The following is a 24,938-nucleotide window of genomic DNA, read 5'->3' on the forward strand; positions in this document are numbered from 1 at the left end:
TATTACTCACTGAGTTGGAAGTACTCACTTTACTCCCTGCACCTCGCGTGCAGTTGCAGGTATTGTTCACGCGGCACCGGATGTTGTCTTTTGATTTCCAGGATTTTTCCTTATATATTATTATTGGCCCTGTAGTTGTGTTCAGGTTTCTTTAGATGCTCGTGACTTGTGACACCCCGGTCGGGTTGTGTTGGGTTGTACATACTGGTTATTATTGTCGTTAAGCTATATTTATCTATACATTTATGTTTAATAATTGTTAAAGAAGCGGATTGGGTTAGTTGGCTGGCCTTGTCTTCACGAGAGGCGCCATCACGACCGGGTATGGAAATTGGGTCACGACAGTAATATAGAAACTATAATACAGTAGTTTAATCGTATTTTTTTGGCATACTATGCGTATATTTTAGTTTATTTCGTTTAATTGGTATAGTATATGTATATGAGTATAAATTACTTTATGAAAAGTAGTGTAGCATGCATGTGTAAATGTGAAAGAAGCATGGGGAAGGTAAGACAATTAAACTAATGAGAGAGAATTTGAGGAAAAAAATTAAATTAAAAAACAAATCTGCTAAAGGGTATATCTGGAAAACAAAAATGCTTAAATATCCAGTATGTCCTCAAAAGCCGTGCGAAGTTACCATAATACCCCCATTCTGGACATTTGGGCCATTCTTAGTTTGGCCAAATATATTTTCCGTTATATAATAGCCGCTTATATAATTTAATTCATTATGGTCATACGTATGGACTATAGAAACCATATAAGTCCATTGACTAATATGGTTGAAGTCATATTGTCACGACCCAATAGGCGCCAAAACGCTCTTGGGTTATCCGAAACCCGAACCGGGCATACGCCCAAGTCCGAAATCATCATACGAACCTGCTGGAACCTTTAGATCCCGATTCTGAGGTCGTTTACTCAAAAATCCAATCCTAGTTCATTCTTCCAACTTTAAGCTTCCGAAATGAGAATTCTCTTTCCAAATCAACTCTGGACTTCCCGAAATTCAATTCCGACCACACGCACAAGTCATAATACCTGAAATGAAGCTGCTCACGGCCTCAGGCTGCTGAACGGAGTGCTAGAGCTCAAAACGACCGGTCGGGTCGTTACACATATAACCTATGGTAATTATATCATTGTGATTCTTGGTAATATCGATCGTTTATATAATAGCCGTTTATCTTAATTTCATACATATCGGCCTATAGCAACCATATAAGTCCATTCACTAATATGGTTATAGTCATAAACCTATGATAATTATATCGTTGGAACTTTTAGTAATATCGACCGTTTATATAATAGTTGTTTATATTAATTTCATACATATCGTCCTATAGCAATCATATAAGTTCATTCACTAATATGGTTGTGGTCATATAACCTATGCTAATTATATCGTTGTGATTCTTAGTATAATCAACCGTTTATATAATAGACGTTTATATTAATTTCATACATATCGGCATATAGCAACCATATAAGTCCATTCGCTAATATGGCTGTAGTCATATAACCTATGCTAATTATATCGTTGTGATTCTTAGTAATATACGACCGTTTATATAATAATCGTTTATATTAATTTCATACATATCTGCCTATAGCAACCATATAAGTCTATTCACTAGTATGACCTTGTTTATATAATAGCAAATATATAATTCGACATATTTTTATTGGTTAATCTTAATTGTAATAATCTTCACCAAATATCTTAATTATAATAAAAGAAAAATAATGATTAAATTTTAGAACTTTATTAGGAGGGAAAACAAGATGACATTTTTGGACTAAAATGTGAAATACAATTTTCGGAGGGAAACAAAGGGAAAAGTAAAAATATGATTGGAGGAAAATAGAAAGTTTTGAGTCTTTATATATCTCTTAAACACAAGAACAACATTTTCAACTCTTTAAACAAAATAGATACTCTAAACATGAATGCTAGAGGATGGATTGAAGATGAATTCTATCCATGGTTTCGGATGGACGTGCCCATTTCGTACATCAAGCGTGATTATGTGGTAATTTTTTTTATAATATTTTCATGATTTGATAACTGTTGATTATCCCAACTAGCAATGAAGCATGAACCTTATCTTTACATTATGTTCTTGCAGTTTCTTCTAAAGAGTATCTTTGGCTATCTTCCTCCTATTTCGGTTAAAACAATGCTTCGATATAATGGGAAGGAATGGGCTGTGACTTCCACAAGTGATGTTCGGAGAAGACTCGTTAATGGTGGAAATAATTTGTTGTCGACAATAATCTGAAGAAAGGGAGTGTTCTTCTCTTGGAACTAGTTCAGGCTACATCAGGGGCTGGATCTTCTCTGTTGAAGTGCTAGGATAAACTAATGTTTAGCTTGATAATTTCTTCTCTTTAGTTATATTTACTAACTTCAAGTGGATCAAAGTAATGGATTAATACGATTGTTCTTTATAATATTGTTTGTGTTTTTTCCATTTATTATTGTTATATTTATTTATTTTAAGAAGACTATTGGTTTAAAAATAGCCAATTAAAATTGAGAAATCATTTAACAATATATTTAGTGCAGAAGTCCCCCTATTCTTTTCTATCATTTTACAACCAAGAACAAAACTAGGAAGATTATTTTTTCTAAAGTTTAAAAATCGACATTACTTTGCTCATAGAGAAGTGGTAAAATCAACACGAAAAATCAAAAATTGTATTTACTATAAAATTGTAGACAAATTTGCTATAAAATTTATGTTTTGTCATTAAAAGTATGTGCCTCATGTATTTAAGTACGAAATATAATTTTAGTCACAAAAAATGGATAATTAGTGACAAATTTTCTATTGTAGCTAATATTTTCGTGGTTGAAAATCACATTTGTTGTTGTGGCTTCTTAGTTGAAGCACTATATATTTAAGTGTTAGGGTTAGAAAGTAATAAAATATTATTTTAGTGATACTGTAATATAGAAACTATAATACAGTAGTTTAATCGTATTTTTTTGGTATACTATGCATATATTTTTGTGACGACCCAAATAGTCATCACCTGTATTCCTACTCACTCTGTATTTCTGAGGCCGTGAAAACCTCACTTGGGGGTTGCCTCGAATTCGTGTGCGCAGTCCGGGCGCGTAGCCGGAACGTTTAAATATGAATTTGTGAGAAAGATAATAAAATTTTGATGTTTTAAATGATTAAGTTTGACCTCGGTCAACATTTTGGGCAAACGAACCCGGACTCGTGATTCGACAGTCCCGGAGTGTCCGTAGGAAAATATGAGACTTGGGGGTGCGCCCGGAATAAAATTCCGAGGTCCCGAGTCCGAGGAATGAATTTTTACGTGAAATTGTTTTCTGAAAATAATTAAAGAATTGAATAGTGTTATTTGTTTAGAAGACTGTGCTGTTGGGCTCGTATTTTGGTTCTGACGCCCGGCACAAGTCTTAAATATGAGTTAAGCAATTGTTGTGAAGTTTGGTTAGATTTGGACGTCATTTGGCGTGTTTTGAGCTAGAAGCAGTAAAATTTGACGTTTCATGGCAATTGGAAGGAAATCATGGGTCTTGAGGCCTAATTCGAAGTTGTTTTGGCGATTTGATCGCACGGATGAGTCCGGAGGATATTTTTGGAGTTATGTGCATGTTTGGTTTGGAGCCCCGAGGGCTCGGGTGAGTTTTGAGTGGGTCCCGGGAGGGTCTTAGACTTAAAAGTTTCAGAAATTTGCAGGTCCAGGTGTTATAGGCCCCCAGCGCGGCCACAGTCATTTACGCGCGGTCCGCGCTGGAAGCCGCGCGGAAGTCCTAGGTCGCCCAGCGCGGCCGCATGCCATATCTGCGCGGTCCGCGCTGGGTAGGTTCAGAGAGTGGGTTCCCCACCCTTCCTCGGCGCAGCCGCGGGGCATTTTTGTGCGGTCCGTGCCGGGTCTCCAGTACAATATATAAAGTCGGGATTTTCAGTCATTTTTCACTTTTTTCAAAACCTAAAACATAAGAGGCGATTTTCCAAACGATTCTACTTCTTCAAAACGATTGGTAAGTGATTTCTAACTGATTTTCTATACTCCTTAACATCCTTAAACATAATTTCAACTTCAAACCAAGGATTTTAATGGGGGAATTAGGGAATTTAGGGTAGAACTAGGGTTCCTAAACTTGGGGGTTTTGGACCTCAATTTGAGGTCCGATTCCAAATTAACTCACATATCTGAGTTCATGGGAGAATGGGTAATCGGGTTTTGGTTCGAACCTCGGGTTTTGACCACGTGGACCCGGGGGCATTTTGGGAATTTTTGAACAAACTTTGGGAAATTTCATTTTCATGCATTCAAATTGATTCAAGTAGCATTTGTTAATACGTTCAAGTAATTTGTGATTAGATTCGAGCGGTTTGGTGGTGGATTCGAGGGGTAAAGCTATACTAGAGGATTGAGTTGAGTTTGGAGCATTCGAGGTAAGTGTTTGATCTAACTTTGGCTTGAGGGAATAGGATTAGAGTGTTGTTTGCTAATTGCTAAATGTGGAGTACGGTGTATAGGCATGGTGACGAGTATCTATACACCGGTGTCTAGCATGACCGTGGGTCCTTGTTTATACTTATTCTGATGTTGTTATGACTCTTCCATGTTAATTGATGAATTCTATGCAATATGAAGAGTATGAGGAATAATTATGAATTGTAAATTCTTTGAAGTGTTGGCTCGAACGACAAAAAGACTATTGAGTAAGAAACGAAAGGGACAGAAAGAGATATGATTAATCCCTTGCCGGGATGGTTTGAGTATATTGATTATCTCCCTTGCCGGGATATGAAAGTTATTGTTGTTGCTCCCTTGCCGGGATTTAGCTGCTTAGTTGTGTATTTCCCTTGCCGGGACACTTCTTATTATTTGTTATCCCCTCGCCCCGTTTGGTTGTGATCACTGTTTGGGTGAGGAAGAGTGATAATGCACGAAGGGTCATTCCGTGCCATATTTTGATTATAATTGCACGAAGGGTCATTCCGTGCCATGTTTCGATTATATTTGCACGAAGGGTCATTCCGTGCCATGTTGTGATTATATTTTGCACGAAGGGTCATTCCGTGCCATGTTTTGATTATATTTGCACGAAGGATCATTCCGTGCCATGATATGAGAGTTACGTGAGGGAAAACACGAAGGGTGATGCCGTGCACTTTATTTGATTGCTTTTGTGAGAATGAGAGTAAAAGCACGAAGGTTGATGCCGTGCAACTGTTGATTTCCCTGCTCTCATTAATTATTGTTATTGCCTTGTTTCTTATTTAAATTGTTAACTTTATACCCGGACTGTACTCCCCCATAGTATGCTTCCCTCCCTCTTAACTGTTTAATTTCTGTACTCTTTCCTTGTATTGCATATATATACATTGAACTGCACAGGTCGATTTGGTAGTCCTGTCTAGCCTTGTCACTACTTCGCCGGGGTTAGGCCAGGCACTTACCAGCACATGGGGTCGGTTGTGCTGATGCTACGCTTCTGTGCTCTTTTGCACAGATCGCGGTACCGGAGCAGCTTTTGGACCACTGCAGTAGGATATTGATCGGGAGCTGACTTCAGTCCAGGGACTTACGAGGTAGCCCAGCTGGCGTTCGCAGGCCGGAGTCCCTTTCTATGTTTTCAGTTTGTCTTCATTGTACCGAGACAGACATTTAAGCATTTTCTATTCGGACTTGTTTGTAGCACTCTTTAGTAGTTCATGAGATAGCGACTCCAGTCTTGGGTAGAGAAATATTAAACTTCCGCATTTTGGGTTTTTAGTTATTATGTTCTTTTTTTTAAAAGACTTCCGCATTTATTTAAAGACTCGTTGTTTTATTATTGTTGTGTTGTCAATCCGAAAATGTTTAAAAGGCTTGGCTTGCCTAGCTCCGATAGTAGGCGCCATCACGACTCCCGATGGTGGGAAACCCGGGTCGTGACAATTTTAGTTTATTTCGTTTAATTGGTATAGTATATGTATATGAGTATAAATTGCTTTATGAAAAGTAGTGTAGCATGCATGTGTAAATGTGAAAGAAGTATGGGGAAGGTAAGACAATTAAACTAATGAGAGAGAATTGGAGGGAAAAAATTAAATTAAAAAACAAATCTGCTAAAGGGTATATCTGGAAAACGAAAATGCTTAAATATCCATTATGCCCTCAAAAGCCGTGCGAAGTTACCATAATACCCTCATTCTGGACATTTGGGCCATTCTTAGTTTGGCCAAATATATTTTCCGAAAAAAAATAATACAATCTTAGGATAACTAATTTCGGGATTAATTATACCACAATTTTACCAATCAAACATGTGATAAATTTATCTCAAATTTAATTTCGATATTAATTACCCATTATCCCTTGTATCAAACGAGCCCATAATAAGAAGAATACTCCCTCCGGTCCAAAATAAGTGATTTTTTGGTCTTTTTCTTGTGGTCCAAAATAAGTAATTTTTCCAGATTTCAAGAATGAATTAAATTTTTTTTTCTACATTGTCCTTGAAGTAAATGGTGTTGGAATATGTGTTAGGAGTGTTTATGTGAGATAGTAAAGGTTAATATGGTCAATTCCATTGCTAATTAATGCTAAAAGCTGGATTTCTTAATTTGTGTGAAAACATCCAAAAAATCACTTATTTTGGACCGGGGGGAGTAATATTCATGCATCTTTAATCCAAGGTATTGGTTTATAGCCTGTTTGGCCAAGCTTCTTTTTGGTCAAAAGTGCTTTTTTTTTGGCCAAAAGCACTTTTGGCCAAAAATTCAGGTGTTTGGCCAAGCTTTTGGAAGGAAAAAAAGTGCTTTTGAGGAGAAGCAGAAGCAGTTTTGGAGAAGCAGAAAAAAGTAGCGTCTCTCCAAAAGCACTTTTTTGAGAAGCACTTTTGAGAAAAATACACTTAGAAGCAGTTTTTTAAAGCTTGGCCAAACACTAATTGCTGCTCAGAAGTGCTTTTCAAATTAATTAGCCAAACACAAACTGCTTCTCACCAAAAGTACTTTTGAGAAAAGCACTTTTGAAAAAAACTCTCAAAATAAGCTAATTTTTACAGTTTGGCCAAACAGGCTATTAGAGTCCTAACAATAAAAGTTTATGATAGAAAGCGTTTCTTACTTACTTGAACATTAGATATTAATACTAAGGTGGGACCCAGTCTTTGTGGGATGATAAAATGCAGAAAGGATGGGACCCACCCTCACTTCCACGCCGTGCATGCTTTCGGAGTAGTTACCAATTTTAACAGGTTCCAGTTTCTTACTTAATCATTCGATCAACTAATTGTGTTTTAATTCAAAACTAATATGATAAATTATAGGAATCCTCGTACTTTTTAATTGTTAAAATAAAATCCATTTAATTTCAATATTAACTCATTTTTGAAATAAATTAGAAGTGTTATACATATTAGTCATATTTTACGCTAACATACTTTACCTTTGATCTTAAATATTAGAAGTTGTTTTAGTAGATTGAATTTGTTTTGAAAATACTTAATATTTTATAAACATATGAAGTCATTTATAGCTCTTTTTTTTTTTTAAATCTAGTCTAATCGTTCAATTAATAGAGTGTTAACTAAATAACATGATTATTATTTTGTAGAGAGAAAAAATTATTTATACAAATACCTTATACTCCATCTCATCTTTTTTAGTTGTGATGGTTACTATTAAAAATAATTGGTCCACGATACTTGTTATTTAAATTTTTTAAAAGAATTAATTGCTATATTTATTATTACTTTAATAAATGTGAAGAGAGATTAATATAGTAAAAAAGAATTAAAGGAAACTGAGATAAAATTAAATTATTTTATTAATTAAAACGTACAAAAATTAAACATGACAAGTAAAAGAATTAGAGGAAGGGAGCAATCATTAAGACGGTTTCATATCAATGTTAGAAAGTGTGTAAAAATCATATAGTATGTCTCGAATAAAACCAGATTCAACGTAAGTTTAATACTAAAAACAAAAATCTTAATTATGAAACCTTATTTTTAATAATGGAAAAATGTGCACACTTGGTCATGCATTCACACTGAACTATACTACTACAACTACTACTACTGCTACTTTATTTGGACAGCATTTTTCTCTCTCTTCTTTATTTTTTCTCTTACTCTGCACTAGAAGGGAAAGTATGTTAGTATAAACAAAAAAAGGAAAAAGAAAACTCTAAAGACAACAAAAACAGCTGTTTCTCTTCACCACTCTCCCAATACTAATATTTAGACTACATTTTCTCTCACTACATAATGCATGAATAGAATAAAGTGCAACTAAAAAAGAAGGAATAAAGTTAAGTGCCTTGTAAAAGGCACAAGAATTTGAGGTACAAGGGTTGCTGAATGCTCAATGCTGACCAACATGGGTTGTTCTTGGATTGCAATGTGGAATTTGTTGCTGATTTTATTGAGTTCATGGTTTTCTTGTGGAATTGCTTCAGTGTCATATGACCATAAGGCTATTATTGTAAATGGCCAAAGAAAAATCCTCATTTCTGGATCCATTCATTACCCAAGAAGCACACCTGAGGTATAATTCATGTGAACAATTTACTTCACATGTTGATTTCATGTTCCATGTTTTAATCAAAGATTGTGTTTTTAGCAAAAGGGTGTCTTAATTAGTTGCTCACTCCCCCTCTAACTGAGCTTTTAATTTTTATTGTTTAATGATTGGATTTTTATTAGCTTATGTTATCTTTCTCATTGTTTTGGTGTTTACTTCAATATGTTGATTTCATATTCCATGTTTTATTTTTGTGTCATTCACTTCCGTTAGCCCTATTACGTTTGTTGTTGCTTTATTTTCGTTGTTCCTTGAGCCGAGGGTCTATCAGAAACACCCACACCCTCTCTACCTTGATAAGGTAGGGGTAAGTTCTGCGTACACACTAACCTCCCCAGACCTCAGTAATGGGATTATAGTAAATGGGATTATACTGGGTTTGTTGTTGTTGTTGTTGTATATTCCATGTTTTATTCAAGATTGGCTTTTTTGGCAAATGGGTGTCTAAATTAGTTGCTCTCTCACTCTCTGACTAAACTTTTAATTTTTATTGTTTAAAGATTGGGTGTTTAGACAATCTTTCGGTATGATGATGACATTAGTTGAGTATAAATGAAGCAATGAGGATTCGTATAGCCGACTGCGATTTGTTTAGAACTGGGGTATAGTTGTTGTTTTTGTTTAAAATCAGATTTTTATAAGGTTATTATCTCTATCCTTGTTTTTGGGTTACACAGATGTGGCCAGATCTTATTCAGAAGGCAAAAGAAGGAGGAGTGGATGTGATACAAACTTATGTTTTCTGGAATGGACATGAGCCTGAAGAAGGGAAGGTGAGTAAAGTTGACTCCTTTCTTCAAAATTTGACTGTCTATCATTTGCTGCTATTTAACTTACTCTTTTGTTTAATTTTCCAGTATTATTTTGAAGGGAGGTATGATTTAGTGAAGTTCATTAAAGTGGTGCAAGAAGCAGGACTTTATGTCCATCTCAGGATTGGACCATATGCATGCGCTGAATGGAATTTTGGGTAATGTTCAAAATTATTGTCATATCTGCCAAAATAATGATACCCCATATAGACTTAAAGTTAAGTTCTTGATCATATTACCTGTTTCAATTTCAGGGGTTTTCCAGTTTGGCTAAAGTATGTTCCAGGTATCAGTTTCAGAACAGACAATGAGCCTTTCAAGGTTAGATTGAGCTGTCAAATGAAATTTTCTTCATTGCAACAATTTTTGGTACTAGTCTTACTTTGATGTGATTGGTTTCTAATTTGGGTGTTAATTCTTTTTGTCTAAAATGCTCTAAACTTAGGCTGCAATGCAAAAGTTCACTACCAAGATTGTTGAAATGATGAAGTCAGAACGGTTGTATGAATCTCAGGGTGGTCCAATTATTCTATCTCAGGTTGTTAAAACTCTTCAATCTTGCAAATATAAGTATTCTTCCTACAACTAAAACTAAGAGGTAAATTGGGTGAAAATATCTGTCCAGATAGAAAATGAGTATGGACCTATGGAGTGGGAACTAGGTGAACCTGGTAAAGCTTACTCAGAGTGGGCAGCAAAAATGGCAGTAGATCTTAGCACAGGTGTCCCGTGGATCATGTGCAAGCAAGATGATGTCCCTGATCCTATTGTAAGTGGATTCTGTGGCATTTCATTATTTTTCTGTTCTTGTTCTTTGAATTTCAAGCTATGTTCCCATTTCTAATGGGACAATTATTGTCAGAAGTCACCCAGTATGGTCATGACTCATGAATTAAATAGAGTACTTTTAACTCCTGCACATGGGGTGGCTTTCATTCCCACTCCTTTCTGTTTTCATGTCTCTTCAAAAAATATTCAGTTGCCTTTGACTCTTGTAATCACCTACTTGTACTGTACTTGCGCTGTTTCTGATATCTAACTTTACCAATACTTTAAAACATCCAGTAAAATAACTTGTATTGGCACGTCTTCTTTTTTCTAAATAAAGTAAAATTACTTTGGTAATTTACGTTAGTATATCTTTTTCCCCTGGTCAGATTAATACTTGCAATGGTTTCTACTGTGACTACTTCTCACCAAATAAGGCTAATAAACCCAAGATGTGGACTGAAGCCTGGACAGCCTGGTAAATTTCATATACATCTCTCATAAGTAATAGGTGAATAATATCTTATACTACATCTTTGCTAGAGTTAATGGCGAGATAATTTTCTGTTTTGATAATCTTGGCAGGTTTACTGAATTTGGAGGTCCAGTTCCTTACCGTCCTGCAGAGGATATGGCATTTGCTGTCGCAAGATTTATACAAACGGGAGGCTCCTTTGTCAATTACTACATGGTAATTCATTGGAATTTGACTTTAATAAGTTTAAGTGTTTTATATGAATCCAAGGAGGATACATTGTTCTGACCTTTTTTCTATTTTGGTCAGTATCATGGAGGAACAAACTTTGGAAGGACTGCTGGTGGCCCATTTATCGCTACTAGTTATGACTATGATGCACCTCTTGATGAATTTGGTATGTGCTTTCTTAGAATCAATGTTTGGATTGAATATCGTAGTTTAAGGAGAAGGTTAAGGATCAAAATACCTTCCTGTTTTGTTCCATAAACCATTTGAATAGGGAGAAGCAGAATTTACTTGGTCAACTCTTCTATTTGTTTCTTTGGTTTATCTTTTTTCTCGTGTTAGCCCCTAGCTTTGTTAGTACACTGCTTTCTGTTAAATTTTTCACATCACCCTCGAGGGTCAGCTCTTTCATTTCACAGCTGCAGAAAAAGGTGACTCCTTGATCGAATGATCTGTGCTTCTGTTTGGATTGAGGAACAATTTTACCTGTTGTACGACTTACTTACCCAAAAACAAATCGTTGTTCTATTTGTTCCGAACACCGTGATTACTAGTTTTAAGTGTGTGAGAAAGCACGGGAGAAAAATATTACTCCCTCCGTTCCAATTTATGTGAACCTATTTCCTTTTTTGTCCGTTCCAAAAAGAATGACCCCTTTCTAAATTTCGAAATAATTTAGCTTAAATTCCCAATTCTATCCTTAGTGAGAACCTTTTATAACCACACATATACTGTGGACCCCTTTTTGAGTTGTTTAGGATCACAAATTCCAAAAGTCTTCATTTTTTCTTAAACACCATGCACAGTCAAACAGGTTCACATAAATTGGAACAGAGGGAGTATTACTTAATTAAAGTGTTGTACAACCCTATTTATATACAGCGATTACATAATAATAGGTATCTACTTCGCGATGTGGGACACTATACATGACTAACTACTTAACACTCCCCCTCAGGCCGGTGCGTATAAATCATATGTACCGAGCTTGTTACGGATGTAACTAATACGAGAACCAGTAAGAGACTTAGTGAAAATATCTGCTAGCTGATCATTCGACTTCACAAACTTTGTAACAATACCTCCTGAGAGTATCTTTTCTCTGACAAAGTGACAGTCGATCTCAATGTGTTTAGTCCTCTCATGGAACACCGGATTTGACGCAATATGAAGAGCAACTTGATTATCACACACCAGTTCCATCTTGTTGATTTCTCTGAACTTCAACTCCTTGACCCAAACTAGCTCACATGTTGCCATAGCCATGGTCCGATATTCGGCTTCGGCGCTAGATCGAGCAACTACATTTTGTTTCTTGCTCTTCCAAGAGACCAAATTACCTTCTATTAGAACACAATATCCAGACGTAGAACGTCTATCAGAAGGTGATCCTGCCCAATCAGCATCTGTGTACCCAACAATCTGCTGGTGGCCTCGATCCTCGAATAGTAACCCTTTGCCTGGAGATGACTTTATATACCGAAGAATGCGAACAACTGCATCCCAGTGACTATCACAGGGAGAATCCGTAAACTGACTTACAACACTCACCGGAAAAGAAATGTCAGGTCTAGTCACTGTGAGGTAATTCAATTTGCCAACGAACCTCCTATATCTCGTAGGATTTTAAGAGGTTCCCCTTGTCCAGGCAGAAGCTTAGCATTCAGATCCATAGGAGTGTCAACAGGTCTGTAGCCCATCATTCCAGTCTTCTCAAGAATGTCTGAGGCATACTTCCGCTGTGAAATAACAATACCTGAGCTAGACTGAGCGACCTCAATACCTAGAAAATACTTCAATCTGCCCAGATCCGTAGTCTGGAAGTGCTGAAAGAGATGCTGCTTCAGATTAGTAATACCATCCCGATCATTGCCAGTAATAATTATATCATCAACATAAACCGCCAGATAAATACACAGATTAGGAGCAGAATGCCGATAAAACACAGAGTGATTAGCTTCACTACGAGTCATGCCGAACTCCTGAATAACTATGCTGAACTTACCAAACCAAGCTCGAGGGGACTGTTTCAAACCATATAGTGACCTGCGCAATCGGCATACAAGACCACTAGACTCCCCTGAGCAACAAAACCAGGTGGTTGCTCCATATAAACTTCTTCCTCAAGATCACCATGGAGAAAAACATTCTTAATGTCTAACTGATAAAGAGGCCAATGACGTACGACAACCATGGACAAAAAGAGACGAACAAATGCTACTTTAGCCACGGAGAGAAAGTGTCACTATAATCAAGCCCAAAAATATGAGTGTATCCTTTTACAACAAGACGAGCCTTAAGCCGATCAACTTGGCCGTCTGGGCCGACTTTGACCGCATAAACCCAACGACAACCATAAGTAGACTTACCTGAAGGAAGAGGAACAAGCTCCCAAGTGCCACTCGCATATAAAACAGACATCTCCTCGATCATAGCCCGTCGCCATCCTGGATGAGATAGTGCTTCACCTGTAGACTTAGGGATAGAAACAGTGGACAAAGATGATATAAAAGCATAATAAGGTGATGACAGATGATGATAACTTAAACCGACATAATGGGGATTAGGATTAAGTGTGGATCGTACACCTTTGCGGAGTGCAATTGGTTGACTAAGAGGAGACAAGTAGGTGCAGAATCTGATGCGGGACGTGAATCACCTGGGCCTGATGCTGGACACAGACGACGATGATAAGTCAAGAGTGGTGGAGTTGCAGAAGGTTGAACTGGACTAGGTGGTGGAACTGGTGCTATAGGTGGTGGAGTTGCAATTGGAGCTGTAGGTGGTGGAGTTGCAACTGTAGAGGAAGATGAATGGGAGATAGTGACTGAATCTCCAAAAGATGAAACTGGTAGCACCTCAGAAATATCTAAGTGATTACCTAGACCTGTGAAGTATGATTGGGTTTCAAAGAAGGTAACATCAGCGAACGTAGGGTACCGCTGGAGGTCAGGAGAATAGCATCGATACCCCTTTTGCGTTCTCGAGTAACCCAGAAATACGCACTTAAGAGCACGAGGAGCTAACTTATCTTTTCTTGGAGTAAGATTATGAACAAAACACGTGCTTCCAAAGACACGGGGTGGAAGAGAGAACAAAGGTAAGTGGAGAAACAGGACATAGAATGGAACTTGATTCTGGATAGCTGAAGATGGCATACGACTAATAAGATAGCTAGATGTGAGAACTGCATCCCCCCAAAACGCAACGGAACATGAGATTGTATGAGTAGGGTACGAGCAATTTCAATAATATGTCTATTCTTTCTTTCAGCTACCCCATTTTGTTGAGATGTGTACGGACAAAATGTTGGATGAATAATCCCATGAGAGTTCATAAACTGCTGAAATGGGGAAGACAAATACTCTAGGGCATTATCACTACGAAATGTGCGGATAGAAACCCCAAATTGATTTTGAATTTAAGCGTGGAAGGTTTGGAAAATAGAAAACAACTCAGACCAATTTTTAATAAAAAATATCCAAGTGCACCTGGAATAATTATCAATGAAACTGACAAAGTAGCGGAATCCCAAGGTAGAACTGACCCGACTAGGATCCCAAACATCTGAATGGACTAAAGTGAAAAGTGACTCTGCTCGATTATCAAGACGCCGAGGGAAACGGGAGCGGGTATGCTTATCGAGCTGACATGACTCACACTCTAGAGTGGACAAGTGAGATAAACTAGGTACCATTTTCTGAAGTTTTGACAAACTGGGGTGTCCCAACCGTTTATGTAATAAATATGGTGAATCGGTAACAAGACAAGTTATTGAAGGGAGACAAGATGTGAGTTCATGTGATTTTGCAAGGATAAGGTAATAAAGTCCATCTGATTCACGCCCGATACCAATGATACGCCCCGTATTGCGTTCCTGCATAAAAATAAGGTCATCAAGAAATAAAACAGCGCATTTAAGTGATTTGGCTAAGCTACTAACGGTTATGAGATTAAAAGGACTATTGGGAACATAAGAATTGAATCTAAAGGTAAGGAAGGAAGTGTGCTTACTTGACCTATTGCAGTTGCCATGGTTTGAGTCCCATTAGCCATTGTGACTGTTGGAAGATATTGAGAATGCGAAATAGTAGTGAAAAGAGATTTGTTACCAGAAATATGATCCGATGCGCCTGAATCAATGACCCAAGACTCGGAGGATGAAGATTGGGAGACACAAGTCATGCTATTAACCGTTTGAACAACAGAAGCTATCTCAGAAGATGCCTGCTTACATGCTTTGTACTGAAGGAACTCAATATAATCCGCTAAAGAAACCATCCAACCATTCAACGTATCGGTTCCCATTTTGTTACGACCAAAATCCTAACAACCTCCGTGAGGCCTAGCTAACTCCCAAGGTGTAAGAGAAACTATTGTTCACTTTCACTGTTTCACTGTTATTGTTCACCGGAAAACACTGTAGCTCGCCGGAAAAATTTCAAGTTGTCGGAATCTGGCAAAAACTGTACTGGTGGACTTGGAATTGCTGTGCTAACAGGCTTTCCTGAAGAAGCTCAGCCAAAAAATGGCCGGAAGATGCCTCACATGCCGGCGCCCTCACGCGCCTGGGTGGAGGTCTGTCGAGAAATTTTTACGGGTTGGTCAGGGGAAGCTGATCTACCTCGTGGTGGTGTTGGTTTTTGCACAATACCGACGGATATGGACTTTTTCCTACGGACAGTGCTGTTTTGCCGGAAAAAAGGCTATTTTTTTTTCCGGAGTCGCTGGAATTTATGCACAACGATAAATATCTCACGATTGCTCTGATACTATGTGAGAAAGCACGGGAGAAAAATATTATTACTTAATTAAAGTGTTGTACAACCCTATTAATATAAAGTGATTACATAATAATAGGTATCTACTTCCCGATGTGAGACACTATACATGACTAACTACTTTACAAAGTGAATCTAGTTCAGAAGGCAAATGCATGTGTTATAGTAGGTCATGCAAGCTGCATTTAAAGCAAAAGCTGCTGACATCTATGTCTACTGCTTATTATTAAGTTCAACCAGCTAATATTAACAATTCAATCAAATTAATTACTTGGAAATCCTGTTCTTCATCATAAATGATAATTGTGTTTCTCAGTTAGTTTATTGCTGTTAATAAACTTACATGATATTATGTTGTCCAGTTTGTCACACTGCTATTGAGTAAAACTTACTTATGAGGTTTCTTTACTATCAAATCCATGATTAGAATTAGGACGAAGATGTAAAAGATAAGAAAAAGAGCAGCTGAAGTGGAAATCATTGTTTAGCCAAAGTGATTTTCCCCCTTTGATCTTCAGGGTTATTACGTCAACCTAAATGGGGTCATTTGAAAGATCTGCATAGAGCGATAAAGCTTTGTGAGCCAGCTTTAGTATCTGCTGATCCAACTGTGACACCCTTAGGGAACTATCAAGAGGTGACATTCATTTAAATTCTTCTTAAACCAGTCAGCATTGCCAAATTTGAAGTGAAATCAAACTTTTTGTTTTTCTCTTACAGGCCCGTGTTTTTAAGTCGGAGTCTGGGGCCTGTGCTGCCTTCCTTGCTAATTACAACCAGCACTCTTTTGCTACAGTGGCATTTGGGAACATGCATTATAACTTGCCGCCCTGGTCTATCAGCATTCTTCCCGACTGCAAGAACACTGTATATAATACTGCGAGGGTGAGAAAAAGGCACTTCTCCTGAATTACTTATGCTATTAGTGCATAACAATGAAATTGTCTCATACTCTTAATTTAATGTGAAGGTTGGTGCTCAAAGTGCACAGATGAAGATGAGTCCAGTCATTAGAGGATTCTCTTGGCAGTCATATAATGAAGACGCAGCATTTCATGAAGACAATACTTACACAGTTGTTGGGTTATTGGAGCAGATAAATACCACAAGAGATGTATCTGATTATTTGTGGTACATGACTGAGTAAGTGCTCTTTTTCTGGTATTGCTTCACAAACAAACGAAGGAAGTTAATTACACTCGAACTACTTTAGATTGCTCACATGTTTATGATTGATTATGTTTACCCGCAGCGTCGAGATTGATCCAACAGAAGGATTTTTGAATAGCGGCAATTGGCCTTGGCTTACAGTCTTCTCTGCTGGCCATGCATTGCATGTGTTTGTGAATGGTCAATTAGCAGGTCCGTGATGTTTTTTGTTACGTACAATTGCGAGTTGAGGGTTTTTTTAATCAGAGATTTCAGGCTTTTTTTTTTGTATGCAATTTACGACCCAATCGAGGAAACAATTTGGTTTAATAAGAAAAACTGATGTCCAGGTCAATTGCACATTGTTATTTATCATTTCTGTACATCCATACGTTTTGCAGGAACTGTGTACGGAAGCTTAGAAAACCCAAAACTAACTTTCAGCAATGGTATTAATCTGAGAGCTGGTGTAAACAAGATTTCTCTGCTAAGCATTGCTGTTGGTCTTCCGGTTTGTCCCTCTCTCCCCACCCTCTTCTTCTCTATTCCACGTGCATATATCATACATATGCCTGTTCATCTCCCCATGGAAGCTGCATGGCTCTGTGTGCTGCATTCGAGTAAAACTGATTTTGAGAGTTATACTTCAGTAATTCCAAAATATGCTCATCTTCTGGCTTGCTTCTACATGTGCTTGAATGTAGAATGTTGGCCCTCATTTTGAGACATGGAATGCTGGTGTTCTTGGACCGGTTTCACTTAGTGGTCTTAACGAGGGGACAAGAGATTTAACATGGCAGAAATGGTTCTACAAGGTTTGTCTTTTTAGATTTTTGAAAAAAAGAATTGTTTGCTTAAATGTCCGTCTATCTGACTGTTCATTTCTTTGACCAGGTTGGTCTAAAAGGAGAAGCCCTGAGTCTTCATTCGCTCAGCGGTAGCCCATCTGTTGAGTGGGTTGAGGGCTCTTTAGTGGCTCAGAAACAGCCACTCTCTTGGTATAAGGTGCATAACTCATTATCTTTTCTATCATGGTTAGTTACATAAGTAAAGTTGTCCTGCTATAAGTCAGGAATATTAGGTTCTTCTAAAGCTCAGTATATTAACATAGATCACGGGCATCACCAAAAGGAGTTAGCTTTATGGTGCAGTGCTTACATTTACCGTGGTTCATATCAAGAATTCAAATTTCTTTGCCTTCAAAAGACCTGAGTAAAAGCCACTAAATCCCTTTGCTGTGTTTGCAGACTACATTCAATGCTCCAGCTGGAAATGAACCTTTGGCTTTAGATATGAACACCATGGGAAAAGGTCAAGTATGGATAAATGGTCAGAGCCTCGGACGCCATTGGCCTGGATATAAATCATCTGGTAATTGTAGCGCCTGTAACTATACAGGCTGGTTTGACGAGAAAAAGTGCCTAAGTAACTGCGGAGAGGGCTCACAAAGATGGTAAGTCATGACAAACTGTGGTGGATTTTCCTCTTATGTAGCATGAAGCTCCAATTAGTTAACTGAGAAGCATAAATTCAGGTACCATGTTCCCCGGTCGTGGCTACATCCTACTGGAAATTTGTTAGTTGTATTTGAGGAATGGGGAGGAGATCCTTATGGAATCACTTTAGTCAAAAGAGAAATAGCAAGTGTTTGTGCTGATATATATGAGTGGCAACCACAGTTGTTGAATTGGCAGAGGCTAGCATCTGGTAAATTTGACAGACCTCTCCGACCTAAAGCCCATCTTCGGTGTGCACCTGGTCAGAAGATTTCTTCAATCAAATTTGCAAGCTTTGGAACACCAGAGGGAGTTTGTGGAAGCTTCCAGCAGGGAAGTTGCCATGCCCGGCGCTCATATGACGCTTTTGAAAAGGTATTTAAGAATCATAGTTTGATGAGTTTTGACCTTCATGATTGGAATCAAAATTGAGTTTCTTATTTTGTATAAACATGAGAGACCTACTTGCATCTTTAATTATTCTTATTATCATTTTGCAGAATTGTGTTGGGCAAGAGTCTTGCTCAGTGAGTGTGACACCAGAGAATTTCGGAGGTGATCCATGTCGAAATGTATTGAAGAAACTCTCAGTGGAAGCCATTTGCAGTTGACCACCATGATGGTATTAGTGGTTTTCAGTGATTTTTCTTAAACACCACGATAGAAATAGTTTGAACACTCTCAACATTTCTCGAAGAAGCTACTACACTACACATCCAAAGATCGGCACCTACTAATTTTTGGCTTTGCTGGTGGTGAAGTTGTACAGTTAAGCAACACACCTCTTTGATCAAAGCTCACCTGATTCTGTACATGTTAGTTACTGAGATTGGTGTTGGCCTGCTACTGTAAAACAAGAATTTGATGTTTGGTCCAAGTGCACATAGGGATGATTTGTAATGAGTCCATGTGCAAATTTTGTTTGCGCTACACTTGGTAAGCATTTCGCTTCCATTAACTTCCATCGTATAATCTATGTAAGAAAAGCAATTATTCATTGCTTTGCACATTAAGGGGTCGTTTGGTAAGGGTGCATAAGAATAATGCTGAATAGAGTGTATTAGTAATGCTTAGTTATGCTTGCATTAGTTATGCTGACATATTTCTTATCCATTTTTTGGTTTGATGTATTAAAGCATTGCACAATTTCTAAAAGAATTATTTGTTTACAAAAATGCCCTCAAAACTAGTCCATCACTCTATCTTTTTAAAAGAAACATATGTTGGGGAATATTTTTATATGAAAAAGTTCTAAAAAATTATTTGATTTGTCTAACTATATTGTAGTGTGGAATTAAATTTTTATTTATAAAAAATAAAATATTGCTATGTATTTATTTGTTTACTAGAGACATAATTTTGTTCTCACTATTTGGATTATTTTAAACTTGCATTAATATAATAGCATAATTTAATCAAGCATAAATTTTGAAGGACAATTCTGTCGTTAACTAAGCTGATGCATGCATTAAAACCCATTTGCATTCCTAATACCATGGTTTTCTATGCATTAGGTATGCATAGGATAATACCAAATATGGTGCATAATTAATGCTTGCATAAATAATGCATAGGTTCAAAAAGTGTACCAAACAAGGTATTATTAATATACAAAGCTAATGCATACATTATTTTATCTAATGCATCCTACCAAACGACCCCTAACAGTTTAACAATGTTGCAGTAACAGCAACCTCCTTTTTTTCATTCTTATTCATCTGCATGTGTTGTCTGTCAAGATACCGAGGGTTGCATTCTGTGCTTGCCTTGTTTAGCACTTGTTGGTGTTGTTTCTTGACAATTATGTAAAATGCGATCTTAATCACATGCAGAAGTATAGCATAAATGTTTCCCATGGTTTTCAATTTGCTAATTGAAAGGACAAGCTTGCATACATTTGTAGATGCATCATCATAAGTTTTCAAGACACAACAAAATTTCTGTTTTCTACCATATGTATTGTTAAAATAAAAAAGGTACAATTAATGTTGCAATAATGTAACCAACAAAAGAAAATGAAATAAACTTAAATGACAAGAAGCAAGTCAAGCCACAAAAGAGTCGTCGGCAGGCAGACTTCAGCCTTAGTCCTATGCAGCACAAAACCAGCTACTTTCTTTCTATATATCAAAATCATCAGAATTCAGACCTCTATACAGGTATGGACTTATGGGCTATCTCTTGGTCAGTCAGTCTTCAATGAGGAATATATTTTCTGAACAAAGCAAAACCAAGCATAGAAGCCAATTGTTCCTGTTTGCGCAAACAAGGCATATGATGCAAACCACATGACCTTTCTTCCTAAATCTCAAAATCATCAGTTCAGAACCCAAACCATTTTCGCTATACTTGTAACAACTTATGAGCTATCCTCTTCATCAGTCAATCTTCACTGAGGAGTAGATTTTCCGGACAAACCAGAAGCAAGCATAGAAACCAATTGTTCCCGTTAACACAAAGAAGGCATACGATGCAATCAACATGTAACCGAAATACAAGATGCCTGAAACCAGCTTTGTGATTTCCAACTTGGTGAAGAAATAGAATACAGAGTAGAGAAAGAAGTACAAAGCCGAGGATCCAGCAGTCAGATAAGCTCTCCACCACCAATAATAGTCTTCACTGCACAACTGGAAGTAGCAGAGGACGATAGTTATCTCCGCACATGTGATTATCAAGATCAGAAAAACTATAAACAGGAAGCCAAAGATGTAGTAGAACTGGTTCAGCCATATGGAAGTCAAAATGAAGAACAGCTCAATGAAAACAGCCCCAAATGGAAGAATACCACCGATTAGAATTGAAAAGGCTGGTTTCATGTACCATGCCTGCTCCGGTATTTGTCTAGGTATTTTGTTTGTCTTAACTGGCTCTTCACGGGCCGCTTTCTTATTGCCGAGGTAACTGCCAACAAACACTAAAGGTACTGAGATTCCAAACCATAAGCACACAAGAGCAAACATAGTCCCAAAAGGCACTGCCCCGGAAGATTTCTCTCCCCAGATGAGAGCGTTCAGCACAAAGAAGACAGCAAAAAGTATACCGGGGAACATAAAAGCAGTTCTCAAGGTAATCCTCTTCCACTCTGTTCCCCTGAATGTTTTGTAAAGACGTGCAGAAGAATAGCCAGCAAACAAACCCATGAAGACCCAGAGCAGAACCATGGCAGTCATAAGTCCACCACGGTTAGAAGGTGACAAGAAACCCAACAGAGCAAAGATCATTGTTACTAGTGTCATTGCAAATATCTGGACACCAGTCCCAACATAAACACATAGTAATCCAGAATTAATAGGTGGGCGGAAAATATCTCCATGAACAAGTTTCCATCCTGTTTCTTCCTGAGCTTCATCTTGTGTTTCCAGTTGGTTATAGTTAGCAATATCTCTGTACAAAGTTCTCATCATGATCATCGCAACCATACCAGAAAGGAAGAGGACAATCATAAGGGAGTTTATGATGGAAAACCAGTGAATCTGATCATCATTCATGAGAAGGTATGTATCCCAACGAGAAGCCCACCTTATATTACTCTCCTGCAGAACAGATAGCAGCAGATAAGAAGTCAACAAACAATAAAATACTGCATCACACCTGAAGTAGGACAGATAACGGTTCAGTAAGAGAATACCTTGAAGGAAACATCATAGGTGAATACAACCTCCTTATTTGTATCTACTTCTTGGGGCACAACACCACCTAGAATTAAATTTTTTGTATTCTGGTTACACGTCACTTGAGGATTCTTCTCATTCCAATCCTTGTACTCATGATTAATGCTGTCAAGAAAAATCAAGTGAGAAAAGAACAGCTAGGGATAATTATACCTTCCTCCCCCCAATAATAAAGAATATGAAACAATAGCAAGGAAGAGTTAGCATTAAAACCTATTTGGAGTGACTTCAAACCCAACAATACGAGCAGTATCAGTTTCAGGGTCCTTGTGGTACATGACTCGAAAGCTTAAATGGTTGTTGATAAAATACTTCTCCTCTTTACTCTGGCAGAAGAAAGTAAATTCATTAAGGGTTAGATTACTTAGCGAGGATTAAGTCATCATTCTATAGCAATTCAGTGACTGCACTAACCCCAGCATAATTTCCCTTGAACCCAACACGGAAACCATGCTCATAAGTAGTTGACTGACTTCCATCTCGCCTTTGTCTAAGAACAGCAACAGGAAGGTTGTCCAAAATCCTGCATAATTATTTGAATAATCCATGTTTAATTTTTGTGGCGGTGCAAAAAGATGAGCAAAGATATCATGCTGTGGTGGGACTGAACTGGAACAAAACTACACTAGATTAATCTTACATATTGATTCTGTATTCATCATCAATCTTTTCCTTGAAGTTCTTTGCAGATTCAGCATCAAGTTTTCGTCGACAAACCACTTGGCATGGCTGTTCTTGTCTCATTTGGAACTGTGTATTAATTCACAAGATATAACCCATTCAGCTTGTTCACTCGTAAGTACGTGAACAAACGTTTTTTAATGCCAATTTCAAGCTAGAAGGAAAAAGCATATATCCTTACAGTATAAACTGAATTCTCTATGCGGTCCCCTCGAAGAACCTCCCCCAAATTCTCCGCACTATTCAAAATTTCAGTAGGTTTGCAATACTTCAAGTAGTAATAGTCATATGGTAGTTGTGTCTTTGTAGATGACAGCTTGTTTACTTTGACATTAAGTGGATCACCCTGTAATATATAAGAACAGTCTTGTTATAGACAATTATACATAACATAGAGTTGCCACTTTCCCGGGCAGTTTGTTCTTTTTCGCTAGAAGGGGAAGAATAAAAAAGTAACCAGCAACACATATGACAGATAGCAACAATCAAACCAAAGCAAAAATGGTATCTTTCTATTGATCTTCTTTCTGATGTTTCTACCTGAGCAACTAGTACAAATGTTCAACTCTTTATGAAATACCAAGTTTCAAAATGACCAGATGAAACCGGGAAAATAAAATGACTGCAATGCCCAATATTTCTTGCACAGGATATTCAAGACATAACCAATATAAAGACTTCAAGACAAGCAGCTTCGATTAAAATAAACATCAAGAAGGCCTCCTCTTTAGACAGGAGATCTCAGAGCTTCAGAATATATAACATTTCTACATTGAGTTCACACAGAATTAGTCACTGTTTTTATTAAATCTTATCACACACATTTACTATGAATTAAATGAATTCTGCCAAAGGCATTCATTCAAGCAGACAAACGCAAATACATCCTAAAGAGGCAGAGGACGATCCAGCAATCAACATTAGGTAGTAGGTGCACATGCATTCACTGTCTCAAACTCGGTCTACATATACGTATTGAAAAGAGAAAATTCTAATATATATATATATATATCCACTGCCCCTAAATGCTGGAACTGCCTTTGTGTAACAAAGAGTCGTAATAAGACGCTAAACATGCCTATCAAGCAGATAATCCAAAGGAACTTGAGCTCAACTTCAGCAGAATTAAATAATAAATATGTAACTTATTTTCCTGGGATTTAGTCTATCAACAGAGGAGATATTTTATCACGTCCATTTTATAAATCAACCAACCAATCAACTACGCATCCATATGAATTCATTCCACTCTATACAGGCCATTTCATTAGTCATTACATTCAGAATCATTTCACAAGCCAAACATTTTCGCTTACTAAAAACCCCTATAGAAAAACACGGCAATATAAGAGCTTTAGCAGTAGGTGAAAATCAGTACATCCAAACCAGTATAATTCACAGGAAAACAATAAAGTTTAAAACTTTTGAAGTTTATAGACTCCCAAATTGAAAAAAATATCTAAATTATTCATGAAATGAATATGGGCAGAAATTACTGGACACCCGAAACTAAAAAATGTCTAAATTATTCAAGAAATAAACATGGGTAGAAATTACTGGACACCCAAAATAGAAAAATGCCTGAATTATTCAAGAAATGATAATGGATAAAAATTACTAGCCAACCAAAACTGAAAAATATCTAAATTATTGAAGAAATGATTATGGGTAGATAACTAGATATTAGTGGACACACAAAATTGAAAGATGTCAAATTTATTGAAGAAATGATTATGTGCATTATTATCTGATCCCAATGCTATTCTTTTTACATGCATACAACATAAATAGAAAAAAGAAAAATGGTTACCGTTTGAAAATCGCGAGGAGCAACACCAGGAAGATAGAACGAATGCGTAGACGATATAAGGAAGAAGAAGAAGAAAAAGATGGCGAGCCGATATGATCTTCGTTGATCCATCTGAAATTCCATGCTTCAAATTTCAGTGTTGTCAGGGGGAAGCTTTTATACAAACTCCCAAGGTTGCACCTTTTTGATAACTACACTTCTTTAATTTCATTTTCCTTTATATTTTCGTCAATTGAACATTTTAGTTGACGAATGAATAATTAATGATAAAGTTAAAACAAGAAAAAAAATATTGTCTTTCTCTTGATTTAGTATAGTGGATAATTAAAAATAAAAATATATTTTTAATATAGTGAACAAGTAAAAATAAGAGAGTAAAAAATTTATAAAATAACTCTTTTGGCTTAAATTGCATTAACATCATTATTATTAGTAAAAATAGCACGGTCTAGCCAGTTTTCGGATTGGTCGTTCAAAAATAGCCAGCGTT

The 24,938-nt window shown here is 37.1% G+C and overlaps 2 protein-coding genes across 2 annotated transcripts; one reads left to right on the forward strand and one right to left on the reverse strand.

The window, feature by feature from the left end:
- The first annotated feature begins 8,115 nt into the window (after positions 1–8,115).
- Positions 8,116–19,296, forward strand: LOC109214784 (beta-galactosidase). Its single transcript, XM_019378732.1, has 19 exons — positions 8,116–8,538; positions 9,252–9,347; positions 9,432–9,544; positions 9,641–9,707; positions 9,832–9,924; positions 10,012–10,155; positions 10,544–10,632; positions 10,740–10,845; positions 10,939–11,026; positions 16,157–16,275; positions 16,359–16,523; positions 16,609–16,781; positions 16,891–17,000; positions 17,189–17,298; positions 17,492–17,602; positions 17,682–17,792; positions 18,035–18,240; positions 18,322–18,658; positions 18,784–19,296. The coding sequence occupies exons 1-19, from the start codon at positions 8,359–8,361 to the stop codon at positions 18,892–18,894; spliced, it is 2,529 nt and encodes an 842-aa protein (XP_019234277.1). The 5' UTR covers positions 8,116–8,358; the 3' UTR covers positions 18,895–19,296.
- A 119-nt stretch (positions 19,297–19,415) lies between these two features.
- On the reverse strand, positions 19,416–24,627 carry LOC109214786 (transmembrane 9 superfamily member 7-like). Its single transcript, XM_019378733.1, has 7 exons — positions 24,449–24,627; positions 22,820–22,984; positions 22,598–22,707; positions 22,372–22,480; positions 22,171–22,283; positions 21,915–22,062; positions 19,416–21,819 (listed from the first exon to the last, which is right to left on the reverse strand). Exons 1-7 carry the CDS (start codon positions 24,569–24,571, stop codon positions 20,662–20,664), a joined length of 1,926 nt encoding a protein of 641 aa, XP_019234278.1. The 5' UTR covers positions 24,572–24,627; the 3' UTR covers positions 19,416–20,661.
- Positions 24,628–24,938: the final 311 nt, after the last annotated feature.

The sequence above is a fragment of the Nicotiana attenuata genome, unplaced genomic scaffold (genome assembly GCF_001879085.1).
Source record: "Nicotiana attenuata strain UT unplaced genomic scaffold, NIATTr2, whole genome shotgun sequence".
Classification (NCBI taxonomy): Eukaryota; Viridiplantae; Streptophyta; class Magnoliopsida; order Solanales; family Solanaceae; genus Nicotiana; species Nicotiana attenuata.

Excerpts from the sequence above, each read along its gene's own strand:
- LOC109214786 (XM_019378733.1), bottom strand. The coding sequence starts at position 24,571 with ATGGAATTTCAGATGGATCAACGAAGATCATATCGGCTCGCCATCTTT. Across the intron at positions 22,985-24,448 it reads CTCCTCGCGATTTTCAAACG|GGTGATCCACTTAATGTCAA; the intron begins GTAACCATTTTT and ends TATATATTACAG. Across the intron at positions 21,820-21,914 it reads CCTATGATGTTTCCTTCAAG|GAGAGTAATATAAGGTGGGC; the intron begins GTATTCTCTTAC and ends TCTGTTCTGCAG.
- LOC109214784 (XM_019378732.1), top strand. The coding sequence starts at position 8,359 with ATGCTGACCAACATGGGTTGTTCTTGGATTGCAATGTGGAATTTGTTG. Across the intron at positions 10,633-10,739 it reads ACTGAAGCCTGGACAGCCTG|GTTTACTGAATTTGGAGGTC; the intron begins GTAAATTTCATA and ends TAATCTTGGCAG. Across the intron at positions 18,241-18,321 it reads GGAGAGGGCTCACAAAGATG|GTACCATGTTCCCCGGTCGT; the intron begins GTAAGTCATGAC and ends GCATAAATTCAG.